Below are 17,519 nucleotides of genomic sequence, written 5' to 3' on the forward strand. Positions count from 1 at the left end.
AAAAATTGCTGGGGAGAACCTGAGAAAATAAGGAATGTGCCTTCTTTAGGATTTGCTTTAGAACGTTGCTGTGTCATATAATTCACCGTGCGGAAAATATAAAGTGATTGCGCTAATCCGCACGGCTGGCCCATTTTTTTTTGTTTCTGTGTTTTACTTCTATTTTTATTCTCCTTCTGCTATCTCTTTTTTCCCTTACAAGTTTATTTTTCTTATCTTATATAATTTACTTCATAAATTTCAAATTCCAAAAAATGTTCAGATTTTTTAAAAAAACTCAAATTTTGTAAAATGTTCAGACTTCCAAAATTTTGTTACTATTTTAAAAAATATTCGGAATTAAAAAAGTTTCCCATTTTTAAAAAAATATTATTTTAAAATTATTAGTGAATTATAAAAAGAAAATTGCATTTTGAAAAATGCTCTAAATTCGAAAAATATTCTTGGTTTAGCGAAATTTTTACAATTCAAAATAATGTTTGCGTATAAAAGATACACATTTTCGAAAAATGTTATGAATTTCCAACACATGTTCCTTTTAAAAAAATGTACACAAATTAAAATAATGTTCATGTTTTTATAAAAAAAATAGTTGGTGTTTTTAAAAAATGTTTGTGAATTTTAAAAATGTTCCTTTTCAAATTTTCTTTGCGTTTTTCCAAAAGTGTACATAATTTTCAAAAATATGTTCAGAATTTTAAAAAAAGATTCATGTTTCCTACAATATTCAGATACTTCATACCTTTAAATCCCCTAGGTGTAAAGGAAAAGTAGATTGAATAATTTATGGGTCTTTTCTGGCGTACGATGATGTAACAAAACTCTTAAATACCCTTGATCAATGAATGGAAAAATAGCGGATTGATTACTTCACACCCGGCGGAACCGAGAAGCGAAATGTTCCTTTTTTCACGTGCACATAGTGTTTTGCTTGCACATATAATTCTCACTAACTTTAAATGCATATTATTTTTTCCCCTGTTGCAACGCACGGGCATATGTGTGCTAGTACTCAAAAAAATTGTAGAGTAATCCATGCATGCCGTAGTTTAACTTTAACACGCACATGTATAGCCTTACATGCTGCACTGAAGGACTAGCGGCTGTATCAGACATGCACATGTGAAAGTTTGATTGCTCCCAACTAATAGTACTGCTTATTGGTTATTTGATATTCATATATATGCACATATTCAGAGACACATATGACCGACTTCTCCACTGCTTAGATATCCGTCCGTTGGAGGATCTTCTTTGCTCTCATGTGCCCAGATCGATCACAGTATGGTTCTTGGGTTAGGGCTTGGGAAGCACCTGGAATTAAGGGTGTGTCTGAACGCCAGCTGCAGCTCGCTTCATTAGAGGCATGTGTGTTTGCTAACATCTCGCTTCATGAGTGGAATTATGCTAATCAAAGACAATCTCATTCATCGCAAGTGATAGTGAAGCAACAAGTGTAGTTTTTATACTCACGATGACACAATCAAATACCTCCTCTTCAGTGCAAGTTTGCATGTTCTGTGTGGTCAATCATCCAAACAGCGACCGATTTCTATCCCCAAATAAGTGTCGCAGTATATGGTTGCTGGCTGGATGAAATACCAAATAGGTTTAGAATACTAATATAGAGCGTCTGCCTTATTATGCTCTCTTTAGCTATGTAGAGATGGTATTAGTTTTAGTGGCACAAACTATTCCTACGCACTGGCTTCGTACATGATCTACGCTACACGAAATGAAGAACCAATTGATGCTCAAGGTAGTGTGTATGTGATTGGTGTGGATGGCCATGGGAGGTTTTCAACCAATTACATGGGTGGCAGTATAATCTCCGGATCGATCCACCACCTCTTGTGACATTGGCGGTGTGTACTGTTGTGGATATGTTTATTTGTCTATGTCAGGCTGTTTGCGTTGGATGTGTGCATCATATCTATGCAGGGGTCAGATGTTTCTCATATTGCTTTGTATTCGCTTGATCTTATATTCTACACTAACGAAAGCATACTTTTATCAAAAAAAAATACTCATTGCTACAAATCACTATTGGGAGCTTCTAAAACCTTCCCAAAAACAGGTGGAAACATCCTAAATCGGTAAGTCTTCACTATGCCGGCCCACTAGCTAACAACTTAGGCCACGAGGACAGCTCTCAGGGGAGTGTTCCTAATCAGCACGAGACTTATGTCTCGATATATAGTAAAACCAAAGAAATAGGGACGACAAGAGAGCTCGCCAGGTATCTATCCTGGGTAGCTACAAATGGTGGCTAGTGCCTGTAGCCCCTACGCTAGGGTCTATTTCGCGTTAAGATAGGAGACGCGACCAACTTAGGGGAAAGAATCCGAAAGTGCTCTTGTGAGCTCAAGCTCACATGCATCCTTTGCTATAGTAAAATTAAAAAAAAATAAAAAGTTCAAGAAAATTTGATTTTTTTTGCCAACAAACGTTGATGTGTTTTTCACATGCGTGCATAATTTTGTGAGAAAATGACATTCGTGCAGGGCTCCAAAATGCTTTCAAAAACATTTTTTTGGAGCATGATTTTTCCTTTTTGGCTGAGACCTCCACAAATGTCACTTAACATAGAAATTGGCTCGCATGTGAAACACACACCAATGTTTGTTGCCAAAAAGAATCAATTTTTTTTAATTTTTTAAGTATTTTTTTTACTTTACTGTTGCAAAGGGTGCATGTGAGCATGAGCTCACATACTCCATCTCCGGGGTTTAAAAAAATGTTTTTTCGTTTTATTTTGTTTTTTGTTTGGTTTTCTTATTTCTTCTCCGGTTTTCCTTTTTTCTTCATTATACTTCCGTTTTTTCTTGTTTTTTTGTTTGGTTTCTATTTTTTATTTTGTAGTTTTTTTCTTTCTCGTTTTTCTTCGGGTTTTTGTTTTCTTTCTTGGTTTTCAATGTTTTTCGTTTTATATTTCTTTACATGTTTTCATAGTTTTTCTATCCTTTTCACATCTGCTTCTTTGGTTTTATTTTTGTTATTTTTTCCTTTGGTTCCTTTTTTATTTCATTTATTTTAGTTTTGTTTCTTTCTTTTGGTTTTAATTCTACATTTTTAGTAAATGCCAAGGTTTTTTTTCTGAATATACATTTAATTTATTTTAAATGCAACATTATCATTTTTTGAGTACATGGTCAACATCTTTTATATACACAATTAAAATTGTTTTTTACATTCTTGGTTAACATTTTTCAAGTACAAGTTTAACATTTTCTTAATACATGTTCAAGTGTTTTTCAAATGTCCCGAAAAAAACATGTGTTTTTCAAATGCTTGCTTAAATATTTTCAAATACATGCTCAATTGTTTTTATTCATTTTCGGTATATGTGATATACATTTTCTCTATACACATTTAACATTTTTTGAATGAGTGGTCTACATTTTCTCTTGATCAAAGTTTTCTTGTAATATATATTTCATAATGTTTAAAAGTAAAAAAAGTAAAAGAAAAGAAAACGAAACGGAAAACCGGAAACATGGCTGTTTTTTAGGAAAAAGAGGTGCGCGTCTGGGCCAGTCCATGTGGAGCTTCCCCGACGTGAGGCTTGCGCTCTGTCTCGCTTACAGTGAGACATAGGGGCTCCCCCTAATCAGTTCCCAGCCCGCGCTCACGTGCAATATTGATTGGGCCGGCCTGTTAATCAGCAATATTGATTTCGCTCGACAGACTAGATTGCTCCGCTTCGTCTAAAAAAAAAAGACTAGACTGCTCCGCTAAAAATGACATACTCCATCACTCGCTCGATCCTTTGACAGAATTGATCGCCAGTTCAGTCGTCCATTGATCGTTTGACCTTTGACCACTAACCATTTGATGTCGTCGACCATTGGCTTTACAAATGACCATCTGAAAAATGTTTATGAATTAAAAAAACACACTAACATGCAAAAACGTTTGCGAATTCAAAAAAAAATCACGTATTTAGAAAAAAATCAAGAATTCAAACAGAACATATGAATTCCAAAAGGTTCACATTTGTTTTCTAATTGTTTTTCCTTTGCTTCTAAAAACTACAAATGTTTTGAAAAAAGGTCGTAAATCTGAAAAGAGTTCAAGATTTTGAAAAGTTCATACTTGAAAAAAGTTTGCAAAATGAAAAAGTTCATGATTTTTTTAAGAAAACTGGTACTTTGAAAAAAAAAATGAAATTTGGAAAGGTTCACGAATTTCCAATAATAAGTTTTTGAATTTTTAAAAATCAAGCGGTTGAGAAAAATGACAAATAAAAGAATGAAAAAAGAAAAGGAGAAATAAAAATTAAAACCAAAACCAAATCGAAATCATACAGGAAGCGCACAATTGAATACAAAATAGGAACAAATTAGTCGGTTAGATACAAAGTGCATACAAGCACACCAAAAGATGGGTAGCAGGATACAAGCAGGAAGGAAGAAGCAAGGCACCGTCCGTGTAAACTCCTCACCACAGAAGCCACTATCGATGGCCGAGAGAATGCAGCAATTTTAAAAAACTTAAGCAGGTGTAGGAGTTTGGAACAACCATTTACTACTTTATTTATCGTGTTAATCTACCGTTTCCGCAATTTTCGCAAGTAAACATAGAAGATTGATACCATGGTCAGTTATCACATACACAAGCTGGAAGGAAGAAGGGAGTAGCACAACCACTTATCTGAGCAGACTACCAATAAAAGAAAATGACTATTTGGCGACAACACCTAGGGCCACTGACTAAAGACGATGCTGGAGACAATTACGTGTCTCCTGCAATTAATGTTCCAGAAACAAGAGTGTAGTCTAGCTCCAGTTGTGTTATGACTCACCAGCAGCTTCCATATATAGCTCAAGGTTGTCAGCAGCCAGAATGTGTGCTAGCTCTATCCTATTTTTGACCCTATCACCTACACACATATTGATGCATGTTCCTGTTGGCACTGATGCCTCCTACTCCTAAATGCTTTTAGTTCACGACTTCTTCCATTATTCTCTAACCTCTCAAAGCCACTAGCTCATCCTCTGTGTTTCCTATTTACAACCTTTTAATACTAGCTAAAAGTTACTACCATGTCTGTTTTTATGGAACCATCTTGCTTTTGTTTGTGTGAACACTGGGTAGAATATGTATCCACGCAATGGGAAATACATGGGACTGGAGCACATGGATCCACCCCCTCTATTCATCCAAACAATACACATGAATGTACCCGGAAAAAAACAATACACATGAATGGGGACCCATGCACCAATATGTAACAGTGCTGGTATAATTGTTGCACACTCTCAGTTAAAAACTGTTTTTTGTTTGTAATGCCATGTAAATGCACCCTAGCACAGGCTTCCTTTTGTGGTACTCTCGGCGGCTCAACCCTTAATGTTACTTAACACCTATTGAACTCCTGCTACTCCTATGTCCACGTTACGTGTTTGTGACTACCATTACATCGTGTTCATGTGCAGTTGTTGCCACCAGTAGGTTGAATTGACCAGACGGCCAAAGAAAAATCAATTAGGCCAGCTTTTGCTGGCTCTGCGCAGAATTGTCTCGGAAGCAAATTGAGCCAGCTCTTGGAGGACCTCCTCTGGCCAAAAAGCACTTGGCGGCGTCAGAGTTGTGGCTACATCCGGCACTGCTATTGTACACATTTGGGTGGCTATTCTTGCCTCCTCTGGCCACAAAGTGCTCAATCTCGCCAGTGCTTTCTTGCCTACATTGGACCCTGCGGCCTGCGTACATATGGGTGACTGTTCCACCTGTCCCTGATGCCTCCTACTCCCAAATGGTTGTTCACAATTCTCATCTCTCTGGGCTTCTAACTCCTCTACGTTTCCTGTCTACAGACGTTTAATATTAGAAAAAGATAATCATGTTATTCCAGAACTAGCTAGTTTGCTTTTGTTTGTGTGCGCATTGTGTAGAATATATATCCATGCCATGGGAAATGCACTTGATCAGAGCACATGGGTGCTACACTCCCCCTTTCTGTCCCACCATACACTTGATCAGAGCACAGAGAGCTTGAAGATCTCTGCGGCGATATGTATCAGTGTTGCTGACTGTCGTACACCCTCAATAAAAGTCATGTATACTTTGACGGTATTGCCTGGTAAATGCACGCTGGCAGATGTTGGCCGCTATTGCTGCTTAATTAGAGACGCTGCAAATGTCGAAAATGCCATCATCTCAAAAATTGGAGGCATTAATATGGTGGCCCTGTCATGCCTTGCGCCCAACATTTAATCACCCGTGCCACCTTTTCTTATTGACAATTGTTTGTCAAGAAGAACAATGTATTTTTAATTTTATTTCAGTGTTTTCTCTCCGTAGTAAATCCATATTAACATCACTCATAAATCACATAGCAGATTCAGTTAGTTGAGCACTCGAAACAAGTGATATCACAGAAAAGATGATGATGATGATTTTGTGTTTTTGATACTGTGATCTTCACCCTCATCTAAAAACATGTCTCTTATACCTCAGTAGGTTCACAAAAGGATCTACTATTATGAAGAAGGACCCGATAAGGAGTTGGATTCCTGAAGGATACTTTCATGGAGAAGGAAGATATGTAGTCCATGAGTTAGGATAGAGGTGTTTTTAATGAGCTCGTGAATAGATGCCTATGAAGAGAGCCCAATACGGTGATGTTAAAAGTTGTCAAGTTCATGGTACAGGCATGGACTTTATCATATCCAATTCAATCGAAGAGAACTTTGTTACACAATAGTGTTCCCAGTCCAACTATTGATCAGATACGAAGCACGGTTCATCGACTCTCCCTCCAAGCTACCAAGGAGAGTGATTCTTCTTGTATTGTCTCATTCCCGATCACTTCAAGTATCTGGATTGTTGTGGGAAATCCCTTCTCTAGATGAGTTAAAGCTAAATTTCTGCAAGGAGGAATTGGGGAGATGCAAGCTCTGGAGATGTTGAAACAGGTCAGAGCATTTAAGCAGCCAATTTAATTTCTTCAAGATTTTGGCCAGCTACAAAATCCGAGGAAGCTGAATATCGATGTTAGCGATGATACAAAGAAGTGCATGAAAGCTATTGGATGGGCTCCCTTGTCAACCTTTAGCAGTTACAGTTTGTACTGCAGAGGGTCAAGCATGAAGACCTTTGTTAGGAATAGCTTCATACTGCAGAGGGACAACGTTTTTCTTTTTTCTTTTTTTGTCCTCCTTTGGTCGTTGTTGGCAAGCTAGAAACCAAGGAATCTCTGTTATAAACTGTTTCTCAAACTAAACAGACCATGCGCTCTTATCAGTTATAAATAGTTTTGACAGCTTAGCCTACAATCAGCAGGAAACCCACCCCACACCATTTTTGTCAAACAGCTACTGGCTTAGCACGGAAACCTAGTGGCACGGTAACATTATCACCAAACGCGCTAAGAATTTCGACAAAAGTTGCAAACGTGTTGTAAGAACGTCCCCTTCTTACAACTGTAACAGCAAGCCAAAACAGAACCACACGTGTTGGACAAAGGGTGGTAAGAGCCTAAAGCACGTACAGCCCTTTTATCCTGAGAATTCATCATGTCTGCACCTTGAAGAAGAACATCCTTGGCTGTACCTGATAACATGTCTGCCTGGTAAATTAGCACACAACATATTTCCCCCTCTTTGCTCTGTTTCTTGTTCACTTTCTTTGCTTTGTTTCATGTCTGCACCTTGAGATAGCAACAAGTAGTGTACATCCTGCTGGCCCCTCTTTCCTTTGCTCTATTTCTTGTTCTGTATTTCTTTTCAATACAACGGGACGCAAAGCTTTTCCACCTTTTCAAAATAAAACAAAAAAGAGAAATTCATTCTCAACGCCTACTTATTATAATCCATGGTAACAGCAACTAGCAGGACTCCCAAGAAAGTAATGCTCCAATTTTCCACTGTCTTTCAGAAAACATGTAGCCAACAAATATACAATGACATGAAAAAAAGTTATACGAATAATGAACAATAAGACTTCAGAATAAAGGATATAATGACACCGAGAAAATAAGCATAACCGCCCTCTTGAAAAACAATAAAAGTGCTAAATTAAAGTAGTGTTATAGTATTAACATTTTAGAATATATGTTAACATTGTAACATATATTTAACATATTTATGATGTCAGTTTTCATAATGAATAGAGTGCTAAGTGGTGGACGGAACATTGATTCTTCGAAAGCTGTATGTTTCCATTTGATGCAAAGGAGATATGCAATATAGAAACTAACTTACTGCTAACACCTTCAATTGATGTACAGGCACAGCATGGTCATCATATCATGAACAACTTGCTGGATATTGACAATAGTTGTCAAAGGTTTGGTCCCAAGGTTTTCCCAGCATTATGAAATGGTGAATATCTAGTATACCTCCAGCAGCACAGCGCACAAGGGAAAAAAAATTCAAGGATAATATATCAGGTCAAATCCAATACTGACAAAACTAATAAAAAATGCAGCTTAGTTCAGGCCGAATGTTCAACTCTATTGAAGAAGTAGTACTCAGCCATATAAATGAAACACACAGTCGTTCATCAAAATGGTGCCAGTCAGAAGTTTACTACTAGCCAAAGTTTCTCCAACAATTACTAGTAAGAGAAATGACCTACATTTCAGAATGGCGCACAGCCAGACATTCACTACTAGGACAAGTTCCATCCAGAATTACTAGTAAGAAAAGTGGCCTAAATTTTAGACAAGGAAAAAGGCGTTGAGATTAATTTATTAGGTCAAATCAAGACTGAGAAAACTAATATAATTTGCAGCTTAGTTGAGGCCAAACGCACAGCCCCATTGAAATAGAATCACAGATAGTCGTTCATCAGAATGGTGCACAGTCAGACATTCACTACTAGTACAAGTTCCTCCCAGAATTATTAGTAAGAGTAGTGACCTTTAATTTAGACATACTACAAAAAGAAAAGCTTGGGGGATGCAAGCTACTAAGAAACGTTAAGGCCTCGATTAGCAGTCCAAACTATCTAGGCAAAATCTCTAGAAAAGGTTTCAATCAATGCCCTGTTCCAGAAAAGAGTGGTATTTCTCAGGGAGTAACTCTTTATATTCCTGGCCTCTCCCCCCTGACGCAAGTGCAGTCAACAAGGTAGCTGTGGAACCTTCAAGGGTGAAGCTCCTCTCATCAATTTTAGACAGATAAGTCCCAGCCCTGGGCACATCCCCTTTCTGAAGTAAGCTTCTAACTATAGCATTTAGCATGCGGGAGTCGGCAGCACATCCATTCTTCTCCATAGAAAGGAATAGATCATCAGACTCTTGTAGAGAACCTTCTTCTATAAGTTTTTGTATCATTAAGCTATATGTAACAACATCAGGAACTAATCCTTTGGCCCAGATACCGTCAAACAAATCTTTTGCTTCTTCCTTCCTGCGACATTTAAGCAACGCACCAATCATAATATTAAAAGTGATAACAGAAGGCTTATCCTTCCTTTCCAACATCCCCCTAAAAACAACCAATGCATCATCTATCTTTCCATTCTTAGAGTAACCATCAATCAGTATGTTATAGGTGATAACATCTGGTTCCATGCCAATTGAGACCATATTGTCAAGTAACTTGCTCACTTCATCCATCTTACCAACGAACAAGTATCCACCTATCAGTGTGTTATAAGTACACACATCAGGCTTCACACCCATGTGTACCATCAGGTCGAAGAGATCTTGGGCTTCCATAACCCTTTCATTTTTGCAAAGGCGGTCCATAATTGTGTTGAAGAACACTGTGTTGGGACAGATGCCGCGATCCAACATCTCAGAAAATAGTTCATGAACCTTCTCCCATTTGCCACAAGAACAGAAACCACTAATAGGGGGGGGGGGGGGGGTGAAAACTATGATATCAGGAGCTAACCCTTCAGTTATCATTTGATTGAATTGGGACATAGCATCATCCATTCGGCCAATCTTGGAAAGCAAGTTTACTGCCGCTCCATAGTTCACTGCATCAGGGTTCAATCCTTGCTGCCGCATTTTTGTAAATATATGCATTACGTCACTAACCATTTCTTCTTGAGCACATGCAGATATGAGTATGTTGTAGACATGATGATTTGGTGCAATACCATTTTCTACCATCAAATCAATGAGACAGTGCATATCATGAAAAGATTTTTCCATAGCATACCCATGCAGTAGAATACTGTAGGTATAAACATCCGGTTTTTGGCCCAAACTGATCATAGAATCAAAAATCTTCCTAGCTTCTGCGCATCTTCCGCTCTTGCAAAGATAATCCATCTGTATAGTGTAAGTTACAACATTTGGTTGAACACCATTTCTAGACATTTCCTTGAAAATCCGATCCACCTCTTCGCACTGTCCTAATAAATAATATCCATGTATCAGACTATTATATGTGGCAGCATCTGGCAGAATTCTTCTATCAAGCATCTGTTGAAGAACCTCCTTAGCCTTGTCCATTGCATGAAGCTTGTGAACAACCATTTGGGAGTAGGAGGCATCAGGGACAGGTGGAACAGTCACCCAAATGCGTGCAGACTGTAGGGTTCAATGCAGGCAAGAACGCAATGGCGAGATTGAGCACTTTGTGGCCAGAGGAGGCAAGAATAGCCACCCAAATGTGTACAATAGCAGTGCCGGATGTAGCCACAACTCTGACGCCGCCAAATGCTTTTTGGCCAGAGGAGGTCCTCCAAGAGCTGGCTCAATTTGCTTCCGAGAAATTCTGCGCAGAGCCAGCAAAAGCTGGCCTAATTGATTTTTCTTTGGCCGGACGGTCAATTCAACCTACTGGTGGCAACAACTACACATGAACATGATGTAATGGTAGTCACAAACACGTAACGTGGACATAGGAGTAGCAGGAGTTCAATAGATGTTAAGTAACATTAAGGGTTGAGCCACCGAGAGTACCACAAAAGGAAGCCTGTGCTATGGTGCATTTACATGGCATTACAAACAAAAAACAGTTTTTAACTGAGGGTGTGCAATAGTTATACCAGCACTGTTACATATTGGTGCATGGGTCCCCATTCATGTGTATTGTTTTTTTTGCGGGTACATTCATGTGTATTGTTTGGATGAATAGAGGGGGTGGATCCATGTGCTCCAGTCCCATGTATTTCCCATTGCGTGGATACATATTCTACCCAGTGTTCACACAAACAAAAGCAAGCTGGTTCCATAAAAACAGACATGGTAGTAACTTTTAGCTAGTATTAAAAGGTTGTAAATAGGAAACACAGAGGATGAGCTAGTGGCTTTGAGAGGTTAGAGAATAATGGAAGAAGTCGTGAACTAAAAGCATTTAGGAGTAGGAGGCATCAGTGCCAACAGGAACATGCATCAATATGTGTGTAGGTGATAGGGTCAAAAATAGGATAGAGCTAGCACACATTCTGGCTGCTGACAACCTTGAGCTATATATGGAAGCTGCTGGTGAGTCATAACACAACTGGAGCTAGACTACACTCTTGTTTCTGGAACATTAATTGCAGGAGACACGTAATTGTCTCCAGCATCGTCTTTAGTCAGTGGCCCTAGGTGTTGTCGCCAAATAGTCATTTTCTTTTATTGGTAGTCTGCTCAGATAAGTGGTTGTGCTACTCCCTTCTTCCTTCCAGCTTGTGTATGTGATAACTGACCATGGTATCAATCTTCTATGTTTACTTGCGAAAATTGCGGAAACGGTAGATTAACACGATAAATAAAGTAGTAAATGGTTGTTCCAAACTCCTACACCTGCTTAAGTTTTTTAAAATTGCTGCATTCTCTCGGCCATCGATAGTGGCTTCTGTGGTGAGGAGTTTACACGGACGGTGCCTTGCTTCTTCCTTCCTGCTTGTATCCTGCTACCCATCTTTTGGTGTGCTTGTGTGCACTTTGTATCTAACCGACTAATTTGTTCCTATTTTGTATTCAATTGTGCGCTTCCTGTATGATTTCGATTTAGTTTTGGTTTTAATTTTTATTTCTCCTTTTCTTTTTTCATTCTTTTATTTGTCATTTTTCTCAACCGCTTGATTTTTAAAAATTCAAAAACTTATTATTGGAAATTCGTGAACCTTTCCAAATTTCATTTTTTTTCAAAGTACCAGTTTTCTTAAAAAAATCATGAACTTTTTCATTTTGCAAACTTTTTTCAAGTATGAACTTTTCAAAATCTTGAACTCTTTTCAGATTTACGACCTTTTTTCAAAACATTTGTAGTTTTTAGAAGCGAAGGAAAAACAATTAGAAAACAAATGTGAACCTTTTGGAATTCATATGTTCTGTTTGAATTCTTGATTTTTTTGTAAATATATGCATTACTTCATCAACCATTTTTTCTTTAGCATAAGCAGATATGAGTATGTTGTAGCCATAATGATCTGGTGAAATACCATTATCATCCATCAACTCAATGAGACAATTCATATCATGAAAAGATCTTTCCATAGCATACCCATGAAGCAGAACGTTGTAGGTAGTAACATCTGGTTTTTGGCCCAAACCGACCATGGAATCAAATATTTTCCTAGCTTCTGCGCACCTTCCGCTCTTACAAAGATAATCCATCTGTATATTGTAAGTTACAATATCTGGTTGAACACCATTTCTAGACATTTCCTGTAAAATCCAATCCACCTCTTTGCACTGTCCTAATGAATAATATCCATGTATTAGACTAGTATATGTGGCAACATCTGGCAGAATTCGTCTCTCAAACATCTGTTGAAGAACCTCCTCCGCCTTGTCCATCGCATGAAGCTTGCACATGCCAGAGATGATTGAACTACAGGTCACAACATTCGGCGAAATTCCCCTCTGTAACATTTCACAAAATAGGCTGTAAGCCTTGTTCACCTCACCCTCTGTCAACAAGCCATCAATCACGGTGCTATAGGTCACCACATTAGGTTGGCAGCTACCTCCATGCTCAACCATCACCTGAATCAGCTCGAGAGCCTCTTGGCTCCTCTTCTTGTTGCAGAGACCCTTGAAAAGAATGTTGTAGGAGAAAATGTTGGGTACACAGTTAAACATGGGCATTATTCGGAGTACGATGTCCATTGCATAGCTGGTCTTGTTCTCCGCACAGATGGCCTTGAGTAGGTGGCTGAAAGCAACAATGAATTCTTTCATAAAACCCATCTTAATGATGTTGCCCATGGCGGCAAAACCGAGGTCCAAGCAGCCAGCGCCGCAGCAGCAGTTGACTAGAATGCCATAGGTGACACTCTGGAGAGGCACCTTGGTTCTTGCAACACGGTTGAAGAGGGAGACGCCGAGCGCAGGGCAATGACGGCCGACGACAGTGAGGAGGCAGTTGATGGCAGCAATCGAGGAGGGCTGAGCAACCTGGAGCAATTCGTCAAACAGGTGGAGTGCATCCTCGGTGCCAATGTGTCCTGTGCGGTACCGGTCCTTGATGTTCTGCTCCAAGATGCGTCTGCCGACGGGGACAACGCGGCGGCTCATAGCAAAGGATGTTCGTAGCAAAGGATGTTCACCTTCGCCGGAGGAGGTATGAGGTAGACTGCAACGTACAGGAGATCTCCGCCGGCGACGGCGCTGATGAGGGGGGCGAGGACGAGATCTCCGCCGCCAGCCGCGGCCCTGACGCTGGGGAAGACAAGACGGCCCTCCGTCGTGCGCTGCCTCCCCGGCGCCGGCGAGGACGGGCCGCTGGCTCCCGTCGGCTCCCGTCGGCTCTCTCAAGAAGTCAACCTCTGTACCGTGAAATTAACAAAGGGCATCTTCACACCATTTGCATTTGGCATCTCCACACCATGCGATTTTACAGTTTTCCCCTTTAAAAACGATTTTACAGTTTTGCCCTTAAAAACTATGTATACCTGACATGGAGGAACAACTAGTCAGGCTCATTTCAGACATGTGCTATTTTTGTTTCTTTATTTTTGTGTTTGTGTGTTGAATAACATATTTAGTATGGGGATGTAGCTCAAGAGGACCTCAACGACGCTACCGCTCCCATATTCCGCAATCGCCACGTTCGACAAGAGACCAGGTGCCCAGGTGTTGCATTCATGGGATCCACTTGCAGGGCCGGGCCCACAGTGGTGCAAAATGTGCAGCCCGCACAGGGCCCAAAATTCTGGGGGCCCGCAATTTTTTTTATATAGGCCTAGTATTGAGAAAAAAAGCGTAAGTGCTACTAGGCCGCTAGGTGCTGGAGTGGGCTGGAGTCGAGTGGACTAGGCCATCGAGCGACGAGCGCTGAAACAGGATCGAGGATCGTTCTCCTCGACTCCTCCTCCCTGTCAAAGTAACAAAAGCGATGAACGAAATGCTGAATGCACCATACAGCCAACAAGAAGTGAAGGACGCTTTATTCCAGATGTTCCTGATAAAGTCACCGGGCCCTGATGGCTACCCGGCGCACTTCTTTCAACATCATTGGGATACCTGTGGGGGGAGACGTGACGACGGCCGTTTCGAGAATAGCTGAGGGGACAGAATCGGCCGAGTGTATAAATGACACTATATTGGTACTCATCCCCATGGTAAAAAACCCAACTCTCCTGTCTCAATTTCGTCCCATCGGCTTGTGTAATATATTATACAAGATAGCTTCAAAGGTGATCCCTAATAGATTGAAACAAGTGCTACCTGACATAGTCTCAGAAGAACAGTCAGCCTTTGTTCCTAGCAGGTTGATCACAAATAACATCATCACATCTTATGAATGCTTGCATTTCATGAAGAGGAATAAAGCAAAGAAAAATCAGACATGTGCTCTCAAGCTTGACATGATGAAAGCTTATGATAGGGTAGAGTGGCCTTATTTAAAAGCAATAATGTTGAAATTGGGCTTCACTGAGAGGTGGGTGAACATAGTCATGGGCATGGTCACCACAGTAAAATTTCCTGTTTTGTTCAATGGGAAGAAGTTGCAACAGTTTATTCCTTCAAGAGGTATCAGACAAGAGGACCCGATATCTCCATACTTGTTCTTGCTAGCAGTAGAGGGCCTTTCGTGCTTGTTAAAATGTAGAAGTGAGTCATCCAACTTGCATGGTCTACAGGTAGCTCCTACAGCGCCACCAGTGAACCATCTTTTATTTGTTGATGACAGCCTGCTGTTTTTCAAGGCAAACGGTGTGGGGGCAAACGAGGTGTACCAGGTCTTGGATATTTACTGTCAAGCAACTGGGCAGCGCATCAACTACTCAAAGTCATCGGTATACTTTAGTAAAGGTGTTCCGGACGCTGTCAGACAGGAAATAAAGGACACGCTCAACATCCCCAACGAAACTCTCAATGAGAAGTACTTGGGGATGCCTTCGGACGTTGGTAATTCAAAAAACGGCGCTTTTAAGTATCTTAAAGACCGTTTGTGGAGCAAGGTACAGGGCTGGATAGAGCAGACTATGTCCACGGCAGGGAAGGAGGTTCTAGTAAAGGCTGTGGCCCAGGCAGTCCTGGTCTTCTCTATGCCGTGTTTCAAGCTACCAAGAGGGTTTGTGAACACCTCAACATGCTCATCAGAAAAATTTGGTGGGGTAGTAAAGAAGGAAAAAAAGAAAACCTCATTGGGTTTCTTGGAAATCAATGACCCAACCCAAGAGCATGGGGGGTTTAGGATTTAAAGACTTTGAGTTATTTAATCTGGCCATGTTGGCCCGCCAGGCATGGCGTCTTTTGCAGAATCCTGAGTCCCTAAGTGTGAGAATTTTGAAAAGCATATATTACCCAAATAAAGACCTTTTGGAGGCTGCTCTAGGGGGCCACCCGAGTCAAGTTTGGAGAGCATGATTAGAAGGAAGAGATACTTTAAAGATGGGACTGATCAAGAGAATTGGTAACGGAGCCACCACGGATATTTGGACACAAAACTGGTTGCCCAGGGATGAGATGAAATGGCTTTATGGATGTCGGACTATTAACCCACCGACGCTGGTGTCTGAGTTGATATCGAGTACTACAGCATCCTGGAACAAACAATTGGTACTAGCTACCTTTCTGCACATGGATGCTCAAGTGATTTTGGGGATCCCATTGTGCACCCGCAACCTGCCAGACTTTTGGGCATGGCATCACGAAAAACATGGCAATTTCTCGGTGAAGTCTGCATACAACCTGCTAGTCACAACGAGAGCTCGCAGAGAAGCATGGCTCGAAGAGGGACCATGGCCGTTGAGCTCAAGGGCAGAGGAAGGAGCATGGAAATCGCTGTGGAAAACTGAGGTCCCAGGCAAAGTGCGTATGTTCTTATGGCGACTAGCTAAACACTCACTGCCGACAAATAATGTATGTGCACATCGCCACATGACGGACTCCCCCTAGTGCGGACTATGTGGTGTTCGGGATTCATGGCGTCACTCTCTTGTGGAATGCACTGCGTCGAGAAGTGTATGGGCACTCACGAGTGAGGAGATCACACATAAAATCATAACCACTACCGAGCCCAAGGCGAAGCAATGGTTATTCACATTGATGGAGTCTCTCTCTCATGATGAGTTTGTCCTCGTGGCGGTAACACTATGGTCAATATGGCATGCCAGGGGCAAGGTCATCCACGAGTCTATATTCCAGAGTCCCCATGCAACACATGGCTTCATTGCGAGCTTCATTGATGAGCTAGGAGTGCTAAGAGGCAATCTGGCACAAATGAGGACGGGCCGGATGATGTCGGCCCGAAGAAACACGCAACCAAAGAAACCACCTGCAGGCCACTACAAAATACATGTCGACGTTGGAGTGCGGGGGAGAATAGGAGGTTCTGCCGTGGCAATATGCAGGGATGAAGGGGGAAACTTTCTCGGCAGCTCAGCATTAGTGATTGAAGGAGTCACTGATCCGGCAACCTTGGAAGCATTGGCATGTCGGGAGGCACTAGCCCTCGCCGAAGATTTGGGAACACAACAGTTTGTAGTGGCTTCTGATTGTCAACAGGTGGTCTCTGACATTAGAAGGAGTGTCTGGGGTCAATATGGAGCAATCATTAGCGAGATAAATCTGAAAGCTACCTTTTTTCAATGTTCTTTTACTTTTGAGAGTCGTGCTGTTAATTATAAAGCACATAGATTAGCTAAGTTTTGTTTGAATAGGGGCCCGGGACGGCGCGTCTGGCTTGGCGCTCCCCACGACCCGAGATTATCCCACTCCATGTGGAATTCCATGAATAAAGTTGGTTTCCACCCAAAAAAAACTCGATCTCTACAGGGATTGGGATTGTGGCTACAAAAAAGAAAACTCTTGATTGTGTGCTCATGGCTATAGGAAAGGAACATTTCGTTGCCTCGTCCCTCGGTCCCTGGTCATTAGATCAATCGGATCATCGGAATTCGAATTCAGGCCGACAAGGCAACAGGCCGCTGACACCGTTGCCTTCCTCGCCTCCTCTCTCAAATTTCATACTCGTCGATGTTGTCTCGTCGGATTGATTGGTGGCCGACTCTAGCATCCAGGTGCTTATCGAGTCCTTCTTTTCGATTAACTTCGGTTCCTACTCCTAATTTATATATGCGTACTACTATGACACATCAAAGACTTAATGATTTGGCCACAATAGCACTTGAGAGTGAAGTGTTGGAGAATATTTATTACGAGGATGTCA

General features: G+C 40.9%; 1 protein-coding gene across 1 annotated transcript; it reads right to left on the reverse strand.

Annotated features, from left to right (window-relative positions):
• Positions 1 to 8,734: 8,734 nt before the first annotated feature.
• LOC109751845 (protein Rf1, mitochondrial) lies at positions 8,735 to 13,701 on the reverse strand. Its single transcript, XM_073500773.1, has 2 exons — positions 12,269 to 13,701; positions 8,735 to 9,992 (listed from the first exon to the last, which is right to left on the reverse strand). The coding sequence occupies exons 1-2, from the start codon at positions 13,415 to 13,417 to the stop codon at positions 9,990 to 9,992; spliced, it is 1,152 nt and encodes a 383-aa protein (XP_073356874.1). The 5' UTR covers positions 13,418 to 13,701; the 3' UTR covers positions 8,735 to 9,989.
• Positions 13,702 to 17,519: the final 3,818 nt, after the last annotated feature.

Source organism: Aegilops tauschii, chromosome 6 (genome assembly GCF_002575655.3).
Source record: "Aegilops tauschii subsp. strangulata cultivar AL8/78 chromosome 6, Aet v6.0, whole genome shotgun sequence".
In the NCBI taxonomy this organism is placed as follows: domain Eukaryota; kingdom Viridiplantae; phylum Streptophyta; class Magnoliopsida; order Poales; family Poaceae; genus Aegilops; species Aegilops tauschii.